Source organism: Hyaena hyaena, unplaced genomic scaffold (assembly GCF_003009895.1).
Source record: "Hyaena hyaena isolate Hyena2069 unplaced genomic scaffold, ASM300989v1 scaffold_218, whole genome shotgun sequence".
Taxonomy (NCBI): Eukaryota; Metazoa; Chordata; class Mammalia; order Carnivora; family Hyaenidae; genus Hyaena; species Hyaena hyaena.
Genome location: NW_024080851.1, coordinates 1801238 through 1813116, shown reverse-complemented (window position 1 = coordinate 1813116; position 11879 = coordinate 1801238). Strand labels below are relative to the sequence as shown.

Sequence of the window (11879 nt, the reverse complement as noted above, 5' to 3'; positions counted from 1 at the left end):
CCGAATCCACCCGTCTTCTGCCCCAGAGCCAGCGACACCAGTCAGCCTGGGTCCTTGGGGGTCCCCCCACTCACAGACCACGGGCAGGAGGGGAACCCCAGAACACCTGTGGTCAGTACCCACACCAATACCCAAACCCCAAGCTGTGTGCTCAAAACCCTACAGGCCGGAGCCAGGAAGGTCCTTGTGGCCCAAAGGCTGGAATCCCAGGGCCCTGGGGGCAGACTGCATGGTGTGAGCGGCAGGCAGCGATGGTGACAGAACCTGGGACGCCTCCTGGTGTGGATACCGGCAGTTACTGTTTATTGCCCACGAGGGGGTGGGAGCTGCCGGCCAGCCCCCGGGGCACAGTCCAGGCCACGGGCTTCCTCACTTGGCCAGCTCCTCCGCCACAGCTTTCCGCATCTTGTCCTTGAGGTAGGCACCTTTCTGCCACTCTGACTTGAGCTCCAGCCACTCATAGTAGGGGACCTGCAGGGGCGGGGGGCATCTCTGCTCTTCCCTTCTGCTCCACCCCTCACGCCCCCCTGGCCCCCAGGCCCATGAAGCTGCTGAGTGTGGCTGCAGAAGGAGCTGCTGGGGCCGGAACCCCCCACCCTTGCCCGCCCCAGGCCAGGGATCTGAGGATCCGTGGCGCCTCGTGATAACTGCTTTAATTTTTGAAGTCAAAGAAAAAAAAATCACTAACAAACCAGGAACAAACTACCGCAAGAAATAAATGTGACAAAACTCTCACGTGGTCCCCTGGCCCTAGTATAAGACAGTCTGCTGTGGAATGGGGCAGCAGACTTGGGGTGGGCACATGCAGGGCACAGACTTGCTCTAAGAGTCCTGAGCAGATGCCCCAAAGCCGCAGGCGTGAGGAAACCACGAGGCTCCAGGCTTCCCCTTCTCCCGCGTGAAGGGCCCGCCCAACGGAACTCACGTCCACCACCAGGAAGCCAGCGGCCAGCACATGACGTCGGGCCAGGGCGAAGCGCCCCAGCAGCTCTCTGCTCCGGCTGAAGTTGGGGAACTCCCAGCGCAGGAAGGCCAGCCTGGCAGGGGAGGGGCAGAGCGCTAGGCGTCCTCTCAGGGGAGGGAGCTGGGGGAGGGGAGCACCAGAGAAGGGCCAGGGCCCACGGCTGGCCTTGGGCCACCTACCTCTTGGCCCCAGGAGGCAGTGGCTGGGTCCCAGAGGGAGGGGCGAGATGCGGGGCCAAGAAATCTCTCAGGGGCAGGAACTGACCGTCTGTGTCCAGCAGCACCTCGGCATCTAGGTAAGGGCATGGGCGGACACGGAGGGGACTGTCCCTGGGGCTCAGAGACCTTGTCCCAGATGGAAGGAGCCCCATGGCTGCCATGAGGTGAGTGGGGGGAGGGGACTCTTACCCAGAACCCAGCCGTACTGCGTGGCCACCATGAAGCTGCCCCTGCTGTCGCTCCCCAGGAGCCCTTGAAGGGTACCCTGCAGCTCCTTCTGCAGGGGCGTCACCTTCCCATCATGGGCTGGGAGCCGGGGCGCCCAGGCTGAGGCTGGTGGCAGGAGGGGGCCCATGTACTCAGGGTGCTCCAGCTGGGCGGTGGCATTGATGTGCAGTAGCTTCTGGAAAGTGCTCTGGCCCTTTGGGGACCCATCACCTGAAGAAGAATGAGAAGTGAGGGTGAGCTGAAGGCCGATGCCAGGGCGGAGAATGGGGGGTGGCCGGGGGACAGGGACACCCTCATCCCCAAGCTTAGAGGTCTAACTTGGCATTGCCAAAAGCAAAGACAAGAGATCACGTGGATCACACACAGAGAGGCAGAAGGGTAGATGACAGCCAGATGAGCTCCAGGTGCCGTCTCACTGCTCTGAGGTTCCCTCCCCAGCCGGAAGCTCCCAGCTGGTGGGGGGGGGGGGGAAGAGGCGGGCTCTGCATGGCTCAGGAGAGGGGATGCCCTAGTGGGCTCACCTAGGAACTGGGTGTGAAGTTCGGGGTGGAGCACGGCCTGCAGCTCCTCCCCCTGCACCTGCTGTAGGACGCACAGCGACCACACCACATCCACCTGCAGGGTCGGGTTCAGGCTCCTCAGCTCAGACCCCAGCTTCTCGTGAATCTGGATGGAGCGGGGTGCAGAGAGGGGGCTCTGCTCAGTGGCTGCACACCTCCCCATGTCGGCAGTGGTCAGGGCACCGGAATGACTCGGTCACACCGAGGTCAGAACAGCTACGGGGAGCAATCCTGGCTAATGCTCTTGGTCGGGCTTGGAGACCCCCACTGGTAGAAAGTACCAGAAACCCTCCTCACCCAGAACCAATGGACAGCACAACACGAGGCTGGAATTTCCTCCAGCCCCTCCACCATCAAGGACCTGTGGCACAAGATCACAGGTCCCCAGGGACAGGGATGGATTTCTGGCCTCGAGGGGACTTGTGGAAGACACATGCGGGGGCAGCGTCCTGGTAGAGGCCCAGGGTCACACCTGGTGCACACATGGGATGCTTCACACCTGCGTGGGTGTCCTCGGCAGGGTGGCCCACATACCACTCAACCGCTCAGCCCCTCAGGCCTCTAAAGCAGTCTGCCAAGGGCTCGGAGCATCAGCAGGGTGGTAAAGGAGCAGCAGGCTCCCCCGCCCCCCAACCTGGCCCAGCCCTGACTGTGGGTGAGTGACCCAGCCAACATCTTCCAAACCACACACGTGGCCACAGCAGACATGTTGGGATCTCATGTCTTTTGTCCCCAGACAGTCCCTGTGACATAAGGCTCCAGCGACCCTAGCACTCCCAAGGCCCCACGCCAGGTCCCCTCCCACTCTTGCCTTCACATCCAGGGCGGGAAAAGTACACAGACCGTACCAGGCTGAAGAACTTGTCCTCTTGCTCAGGACGGAAGTTCAGGTGTGCGAAGGCCAGAAGCACGTTGCACAGGTGCAGCATGGTGACAGTGTCTGCTCGGTCTAGGACATGCTGGGCCGGCCAGGTGGGGACAGAGTGAATGAGAAGGGCCCTCCCACGGGACCCACAAGCCCTGAACAGGGTGGTGGGCCAGACCTCACCCTGCTGGCTGCCCCCACCCAGAGGCTGATAGAGGCATTACAGAAGCCCCAGGAGGTCCATGCGGCCCCAAGCTGCTGCAGGTAAGTTAAGGGTCTTCCCTCATGGCTTTGGGGTGATAGAAGTTTATAGAGTTCTGAGCAGATTCTGAATCTCACCATCCACACCATGCCCTGCTACAACCACCTGAAGATGGATGGAAACTCCTCTGGAATTCAATGACACAACAGACACCGTCCTCACCCACCATCTCCACTAACCAGAAAGGCTGCTCCTCTCTGAATCAGCCAGGTAGGAACTAGCTCCCTGTGTCCGGGGTGGCCATGCCTCTGAGCAATAAGCAGGAGCCTCTGAGCTCTGGCCTCCTGGGTCTGCCTGGCTCACCTGAGCAAAGGCCTCGAACAGGGGCGGGCTGAGCCACTTGAGCAGGGCGAAGGACTTGGCGCAGCGGGCCACCTCGCCGGATGTGAGGCCAGGAACATGGGACAGCAGGTCGGCAGCCAGGCGCTGTAACACCTGGGTCTGGTGGAAGCCAAGTTTGCCTTCGGGACAGAGCGACGGCGGAGTTCACCCGGTGAGGGCAGGAAGGCTGCCCTGGGGACCACCCGGCCTCCCCAGCCTGGCCTTGAGGATCGGGGGCTTGATGTCCGTGACCGAATTTATCCCTGAGACCTAGCACATAGGATCAGGGCCCATGAGCCACAGTGTTTCTGTGGCAGCCTTTCGGGCCGGCGCCTGCCACAGCCAGGCGGGCACCGAATTTGACACGGCTGCGGCCAACACCTCCTGCCCGCCGCTCCCTGTGGGAAAGGCTCACCATAGGCATAGGCCAGGTCCAGGAGTGTGCCTTTCGTCAGTGAGAAGGGCTTCTGGACCAAGTGGTAAGAGATGGCGCGCAGCAAGGGCACCGACCGCCGGTTCTGAGCCGCCAGCGTCACCAGCACCTTCCGCAGCTCGTCGGGGCCAAAGTGTTCCACCAGCTCCAGGCACTGTCAACCACAGCCCGCACGGTCAGCTCGGCGGCCCAGGCCGGGGTCCCATGTGGCACCGTCCCTGTGGGACAGCGACTGGACCTGAGCTCACTAAACCTGGATCCCGCTGTGCAGGCCCACCAGGTTCCCCGCCAGGGTGCCCCTGGGCCAAGAAGCCCTGTCTGCAGCCACACTTATCCCCGGGGCCCAGGGTGGGGGACCCGGGGCCCATGAGCTGCACGGCTTGCTTTAGCAGCCACCTGGGCCGGCTCCTGCTGCAACAGGAACAGGGGCCGAATTTGACGTGACTGCAGGGCGTGCCGCACGTCATGAGGAAGTGCCCACCCTGCCGTGGTACCTTGTCCTCCAGGCGGTTCATCAGCGGCTCCGAGAGGTGCCCGGCCTTGGCCATCAGGGCCACTGCCGTGCGGCCATCATCAATCTCCGTCCAGCGCCGCTCCAGCTGCAGCAGCAGTTCGGCCAGCAGCTCTGGGGAGCCCCGCTCCTGCATGTGCGTGGCGCTGGACTCGGCCAGGAAGGCCAGGTGCTGGTACTTGAGCCTGCGCAGGCGCCAGCGCACCTCTTGCTCCACCGAGCGCAGCTCCCTGCAGGCTGCTGGCAGCACCAGTGCGTACAGGCTACGGAGCAGTTTCACGAGGGTCCCGTGCCACACAATGCCTATCTGGGGGGATGGGGGATAGGGCAGTCACGGCTAGAACCCTGCCCGGCTGGTCTGCAGCCCACCACCAAGGCAACCTCCCCGTGCCACCTGGTCAGCCGCACAGGGTTACCTGCGAGCAAGGCCCCTGCGTGGGAAGGTCCCCTCGAGGGGTGAACACAGAGATCCGGCCACTGCTCCACGTGCCTGAGGGGCACCCGTCTACACGTGTGCCCAAACCTAAGCAAAACCGCCGAGTCCAGAGGCCAGGGGAAGCGTGTGGGACGGACTCGGAGTTGAGTTTTGTCAACCCGCTGGCCCTGTTACTCGTAACGATGGCAACAGTCAGGTGTTACAGACACACCGGCCCTCATCCCGGAGGCAGAGGTCACATGGATTCCGACAAACCCCGAACCCTGATTTTCTCCCCTAAAGGTGTCCTCAAGTTTCTGAGAACATAGTCTCTTAGGAATGTGAGCGCCAAGGACAGCAAGAGTGACATCCCCGCAGAGCAGGCCCAGGTGCCAGTACCCTGCTGCCCTCCCCCACCTCCACCAGAGGAGATGCCCTTGGCACGTGAAGCTGCGTGAAACAGCACTCGATATGCACGCAGAGAGGGACCCAGTGCCAGAGTCCTGCCCACCCTATGCTCCCCAGCACCACTGAGGGGAGTGGCTGGTCGGCCACCTGCTGCCATGTCAGATGCTGTGAGGCTCCATGCTGTGCTCCACAACGTCCCGAAGCCCCAGACTCCCTACTCTTGGGGGCCCGCCCATTTCTGTTCCCAGTGTGTCACGGCCCGGTGCAGACTATGGGCTCGCAGAGACAGCCTGTGGCAGAGGCCCCCAGGGGACCCAGAAGCCTACAGCACCGGAGCTGACAGCCTGCCCAAAGGGAGTCTCTCCTCAGTCGGCCCGGCGATGGCCTGAGGTCTGTTCACCCCTGCACTGCCCCCGCACTCAGATGAGGGTCTGAATGGCTAGACAACAGCCATGCCCTGCCCGGCTGCCTGGGATCTCTTGTCAGTCACCCCAAATACCCTGCAGCCAGAGGAACGCCCCCTAGGCCAGCTAGACACAGGAGCAGGGCCACACAAGCAGGTGTGCCTGGTGAGGAGACGTGCACCCGAGAAATCAGGCAGACCTAGCACACTTCCTGTGCTTCCGTGTCTCGTGTGCTGCTGGAAGGAAGGCATAGTTCACCTAACAGGGCCGCCCTGATATCAATAGGGAGACAGCAGGCAAGAGTAGTCTGGACTCTAGCAAATGAAAACTTATCAGAAAATGGAGAGAACTAAGCAGTGCAGAACAGTTCCGTCTATACCTGGAAAGCAATCGGCTGCTTTAGACTCCAGCACCTATTTTCTGCATGGTGAGCCCTCAGAGAACATTCTAGAAACCCACCTGGCTGTCGACGAGATGGAGAAGCTGTTGAAAGCGGGCATCCTGCACGAGGGAGGCTCTGTCTTCTGGCTTGTCAGACAGCAGGCGAGAAAGCTGGATGAGCACGAGGGCTGCGTGGTTTTCTTGCAGGCAGCGACTGCCACCGAGCAGCTCCAGGAGCTCCTCTGGCTGGGTGGCCTTCTCGATGACCTGCTCCACCTCCCGGTGCCCTGGGTAGGGGGCGGACGCTTGCTCCTTCTCCACAAGCCCCGACAAGGGGTCTGGGAAGTGGGAACTGGGGCAGGTGGCCGAGAAAGTCAGAGTCCTGGCCGCCATGCTAGCAAGTGGCAGTCGGCCAACCGGAGCCACTGCAGGGGCCAGAAGGGTGGCCTCTCTCAGGAGGCACGTGCATCGCTTCACCAGGCGGGCTGCCATGACGGCCTGGGTGACAGGGAAAGAAGATTCCTAGCAAGCAGGTCCTGGCCCGAAGCCCTGAAGAGGAAAAGGATGAAAAGAGGCACTGCAGGCGTGGCTCCCGAGTCAGAGACCCGAGAACAGGGCAGATGAAACACAGTTGCCGCCGCTCTCTGCTCCCCACACCAGCGGGGACCTGTGCTTCCTGCCTTGCCCCCCAGGGTGTGACACAGAGCGCTTCCCTTCTACTGCAGGATGGAGCCAGATGCCCAAACTCAGGAGCATTACAGCTAGGGCTGGAGCGCGCAATCGCCTATGGGGTGGTTCAACCATTCACATCCCCAGGCTTGGGCCCAGGCTTTTAGGTGGGAATCTCTGAAAGTAGGGATTAGAAAAAGTCCTTTTATTTAAAAGTACCCAGGAGCAAGAATGGAAGACTTCCAGAAGCGCAGAACAAGATGCTTCACATCACACTGCTCCTGGAGAGCTCTGAACCTGTTACCCACATCCTGCAGCCTCACAACTGTGGCTCAGAATGACCTTCTGCCTTTACTTCCCTCATCCCAACAAGCCCTGCACCTTCAGTAGACCCAGAGAGGGCAGCTGCCAGCGCCCCCCCCCCCGCACCCACGAAATCACCCGTCGTCTTTCCACACCCAAGCAAAACGTTACCTCCTCCAGGAGTGTGTCACATATCCCGATATTGTTCAGTCTCGCCCGCCAGGGCGATCAAGCGACCGGGTGTGCCTGCCTGCCAAAGCAGAGAGCGTGTTGGACTATCGGCTTCCCGGAACTTGGTACGCGGCCGGCGCATTATTGCAGCTGTAAAATGCTTATTCTAATTACACAACATAAGAGGTTCAGGGAGAATACCGACCCGCACCCACTGAGCCCCGGCGGCGGCGAAGCCGGAAACAGTCCCGACCGAGGTCACCCTGTGCCCTGGGTAGCGAGCTGCGGTCCAGGGGCCCAAATGGGCTCCACCAGCCCCGAAGCTCGGCCCGCAGATGCAGACACCACACCCGCACCAAGGCGGGGAGGCCCGCTCGCCAAGACGCGAGGGTCTGTGCGCCGCCCAAGGGACACAACACCCGGCTCTGGTGGAGGTGCGCGCATGCGCACAGGCGGGAACGGCCCCTTCCCCCACCTCGCGCTGCCCCCCCCCCCCCCCCCCCCCGCCCTGGCAGCCCAGGACCCTACCCCCCCCCCAACCCCGCGTCCCGGAGCACCCGTCCAGTCTCCTCCACTTGGCCTCGCCTTCCGGCCCTCAGAACCAACGCCCCGCAGCCCCTTCTCCGCCGCCGGGAGACCCAAGTTGCCGCAGCAGCGCGTCCACTGACCTCCATGCGCCCCAGCTCCGTCCTCGGACCACGCCGCGCGGCGCGCTAATCACGTCACTCGGAGCGCCGCGGGAAGCGAGCCTCGCCGCGCTCCGCCCGGCCGGAAGTCACGCCCGCGCCAGTCGGGTGCCATCTTTGCTGAGGGCACGCAGCCAGCTAGAAGTCGCGCTGGCTGTTCTTTTCCGGACAGGTGCCATCTTTGTTGAGGGCGCACAGTAGGGGAAGGGAAGCGGGGAGAAAAGCGTTAGGCAGTTCAGGGGAGGTGAGGGGAGGAGAACGAGGATTCTAGGCGCGGCGGCCGGAGGCTGGGCGTCCTCCAGCCTGCACCCCAGCGTGTGCGGAGGCTGCGGGGTGCACGGCGCCCGGGAGGGCTGAGGTCCTCCGGAAATGCAGGCAGTTTGCCCACATGTTGCCGAATTAAAAAAAAAAAGTCTGGAATCCTGGAATTTTATGTACAGTCTTCTGATTTTTGAAGTGTTGACGTTTAATTTTGAAAGAATTCAAGTGCGGTTAAGCCAAGAACAGGCACCTGCAGTCAGTGTGTGGGCTTGATTTCCCTTCCACGCTTAATCACTTTCCGTGGAATTAGTAATTGTCTTTTTGTTTGTTTGTTTAAGATTCCGCGTGTATATTGATGTGGGAAACAAAGGCAAGAAAAATATAAGACAAGTCCTTGAAACAGGCAGAGTGACCTCCCTCCTTCCCTCCCTTCTTCCCTCCTCCCTTCCCTCTTTCCCTCCTTCCTTTTTTCCTTCCCTCCTCCCTTCCCTTCTTTCTTCCTCTTTTTAAGTTCTCTTTTGTTTTTAATTTCTAAAAGCTGTATCTTTTACTTTTCATGATTTCTGATATTTCACAATGATCCGAGTCCACCCTGAGCACCTGATGGGCCCTCAACCTAAAAGCACTTGTCCTCTGCCCAAATTCATTGTTGTTTATTTGTATCCCCTTTCCTCCATTTTCTCTAATCTCTTTTTCTGAAATGCCCACATTTGAACACTGGTTTTGTGGGCTGATTTCTGATTTTCCCTGATTTTCCATCTTGTCTGTGTCCCTCTCCGTCTCCTCATTATTTATTTGCTTTCTGAGATATTTCCTCCACTTTAGCTTCCGGCTCTTCTGAAAGCTCCTGTCAACACACCTTTCTTTCCTAAGAGGTCCTTTTTGGCTTTTGATGTTCCTTTTTACAGTATTTTTTTTTCATGATTGTGGTATTTTCTCCTACTCCTGTAAGGATTTCAATGATAGGGATCCCCCCCCCCGCCGAGTTTTTCTTCTCCCTGTTTACACGCTGTTGGTTTTTTTCTCTTGCTGTTTTTCTTCATATGGTTTTGGTTTCTATCCTCATATTTAAGGGGGGAGCTCTCATTCTGTTGGTTGAAATGGCAACATGGTGCTGTCGCTTTTGCAGTTTACTAGTTTTTTGTGTGTGTCGTTTTTTTTTTTTTTAACAAAACCTAAACATACTCTTAGTGCAGGCAATGGGTGTTTCTGCCCCCAGATTCATATGTGGAAACCTAAGAGGTGGGGCGTTTTGGAGGTGACTGGGGCCTGAGAGTATAGGCTTCACAAGAGACCCCAGAGCCCCTGGCTGTTCCCAGACGTGAGGACACAGCGACAAGCCTGAGGTACAGGACAGACAGCCCCCCGCCCCCATGCTGCCGCCCTGATCTCAGAGTTCCAGCCTCCAGAAGTGTGAGAAACAGTTTTCTGTTGTTTATAAGCCACAGAGATTATGGTACTTTGTGACTGCAGCCGGAAAGGACACCGTGCAGTCCGGCCACCGTGCTCTTTGATATCCCCCCCAGGGGAGGTGAGAACGTATCCACACAGAACCCCGTGCACCTGTATTTATAGCAGCTCCAGCCATAACTATCGGGACTTGGAAGCAACCGAGCGAGGTGTCCTTCAGGAGGCGGACGGATAAATGCACTGTGGTCCGTCCAGATAATGGGATATTCTTTAGTGGCAAAAAGAAAGGGGCTATCAAGCCATGAAAAGACTTGGAGAAACCTTAAATGCGGGTTACTAAGCGATAGAAGCTGATTTGAAAAGGCTGTGCACTGGATGATTCCGAGTATATGACGTTCTGGAAAAGGCAAAGCTGTGGGGGCAGTAGAGAGGTCAGTGGTTGCCAGGGGTTAGGGCAGGGGGATGAAAAGGTTGAGGACAGAGAGTTTTTAGGGCAATGAAAGTATTCTACTTGATACCGTAATGGACAGGCTATTATATCTTTGTCCAAACCCATAGAATGTACGCCAAGACTGAACTGTAATGTAAACTGTGGACTTTGGTGGTCGTGATGAGTCACCATGAGTTCATGGATCACAGCAAATGCACCTTTGGTGGGGGCTGTTGAGAGTGGGGGAAGAGTGGGTGTGCGGTGGCGGGGGCAAGAGGTAGATTTCACTGTACTTTTCACTCAGTTTTGCCGTGAACCTAAATTGCTCTACAAAATGAAGAATATTAAGAAAAAGCAATAAGGGGCGCCGGGGTGGCTCAGTCGGTTGAGTGTCTGACTTCGGCTCAGGTCATGATCTTACAGTTCGAGGGTTTGAGCCCCGCGACAGGCTCTGAGTGACAGCTCGGAGCCTGCAACCTGCTTCGGATTCCGTCTCCCTGTCTCTCTGCTCCTCCCCTGCTCGCACTGTCTCTCAAAGATAAATAAACATTAAAAAATTAAAAAGTAATGAACAACTATGCCAGCAAGGACGTGGATGAGTCTCAGAACGATGATGGTGAGTGGGGAAGGAGCTCTTGCGACGTGACAGCCAAGGGCAATTGCCCAGTTAAGAGCCGCTCAAATAATCTGAGTAGACGCTTCTCTAGAGGAGATACACGATGTCCAGCGAGCATGTGGAATGTTGCTCAACACCCCTAACCATCAGGCCAATGCGAATTAAAAACCACGATGAGGGGCCCCTTCACACCCACTTAGGATGGCTGCCGTTAAAACAACAGGAAAACCCAGAACATACCAAGCGTTGGTGAGGATGTGGAGAGGCTGGCACATCGAGGCAGTGCTGGTGGCAGCGCATGTGACATGGCGTGGCTGCTTTGCAAAGCAGCTTAGCAGTTTCTTGGAAGAGAATTGCTGTGTAACGCTTAGGCGAATACCCAAGAAAACGGAATCCATGTCAATGCAAAAACTTGTATGCAAATGTTCACAGAAGCGTTATCTATAAAAGCCAAAAAATAGGCACGATCCCGATGCTAACCGATGGCTGCATGAACGAACAAAAGGCGGTATATCCATGGTGGGATATCGTCTGCCCAAGTTAACATGGAAGGACCTCGAAAACATTACGCTCGGAGAAAGAATCCAGATGGACACTCCCTGTGATTCCTTTTGTGTGCCATGTCCAGAGAGGCAAGTCCATAGACCCGGGGGTCGATCAGTGGTTTCCGGCGGGCTGTGGACATGACAGTAGGATGGAGACTGACGAATGGGTCTGGGATTTTTTTGGGGGCTCTGGAAATGTTTTGGGGTTGAGTAGTTGGACGGTTAACTATGGGAAGGTCTGAGGAGCCGCTGAGTTCTACACTGTAAGGAGTGAATATCCGTTATGTGAGTTGTATCTCAGTGAAGCTGGTACCTTAAAAAATAGTGGCGGGCCATTAAGAGGACTTTCTGGCAGTGAACCTTGCCATCAGGCCATATTTAGGGTGCTCACGGTTGACATATTTTTCGTTCTTTCCTCTTGGGCCAGAGCTGCCAACATTTGGGGAGCCTGCTGGGGGAGGGATACCTGGGGAGGGACAGAGAGTCTCAGGCTTGAGGCACATACCTTTCCTCCATCAGTGTTCCTGTCGCTGTTGCTAGTGGGGGTTGTGAGGGAGGATCATCTGTGCGCGACTTCAGTGAGGGGGGCCTCACCTGCAGTGGCTGGGAGCCAGAGATCCCCGCTGAGGGCCCCTGTGCCACATGACAGCCTCTTCCTGTTTTCTGGGGCACAAGTGACGAGATCCCTAGAGGTGCTCTAGGCCCCACACGGATCTAGGGGGCCTCTGACCCCACTCTGGGGGCACGGTGGTTGAGGACAGACCCCTGAAGAGCCCGGCCCCACTCTGCCCAGCACGTGAACCTGTCTTCCACACCCT

The 11879-nt window shown here is 58.1% G+C and overlaps 1 protein-coding gene and 2 non-coding genes across 4 annotated transcripts; all 3 read right to left on the bottom strand.

The window, feature by feature from the left end:
- Positions 1–277: 277 nt before the first annotated feature.
- Positions 278–7821, bottom strand: TBRG4 (transforming growth factor beta regulator 4). 2 transcript variants are annotated; one of them, XM_039242993.1, is made up of 12 exons: positions 7782–7821; positions 7114–7263; positions 6049–6519; positions 4346–4669; positions 3834–4005; positions 3401–3558; positions 2819–2929; positions 1932–2076; positions 1372–1620; positions 1144–1255; positions 926–1037; positions 278–471 (listed from the first exon to the last, which is right to left on the bottom strand). In XM_039242993.1, exons 3-12 carry the CDS (start codon positions 6460–6462, stop codon positions 370–372), a joined length of 1899 nt encoding a protein of 632 aa, XP_039098924.1. In that variant the 5' UTR covers positions 6463–6519; positions 7114–7263; positions 7782–7821; the 3' UTR covers positions 278–369. The 2 variants fall into 2 exon arrangements, with proteins under 2 accessions (XP_039098924.1, XP_039098925.1); XM_039242994.1 differs by having other exon boundaries at positions 7114–7192; positions 7782–7819.
- On the bottom strand, positions 3658–3791 carry LOC120238935. Its single transcript, XR_005530332.1, has one exon. It is a non-coding gene; the product is annotated as a small nucleolar RNA SNORA5 (small nucleolar RNA).
- Positions 4164–4300, bottom strand: LOC120238936. The gene has a single exon (XR_005530333.1). It is a non-coding gene; the product is annotated as a small nucleolar RNA SNORA5 (small nucleolar RNA).
- Positions 7822–11879: the final 4058 nt, after the last annotated feature.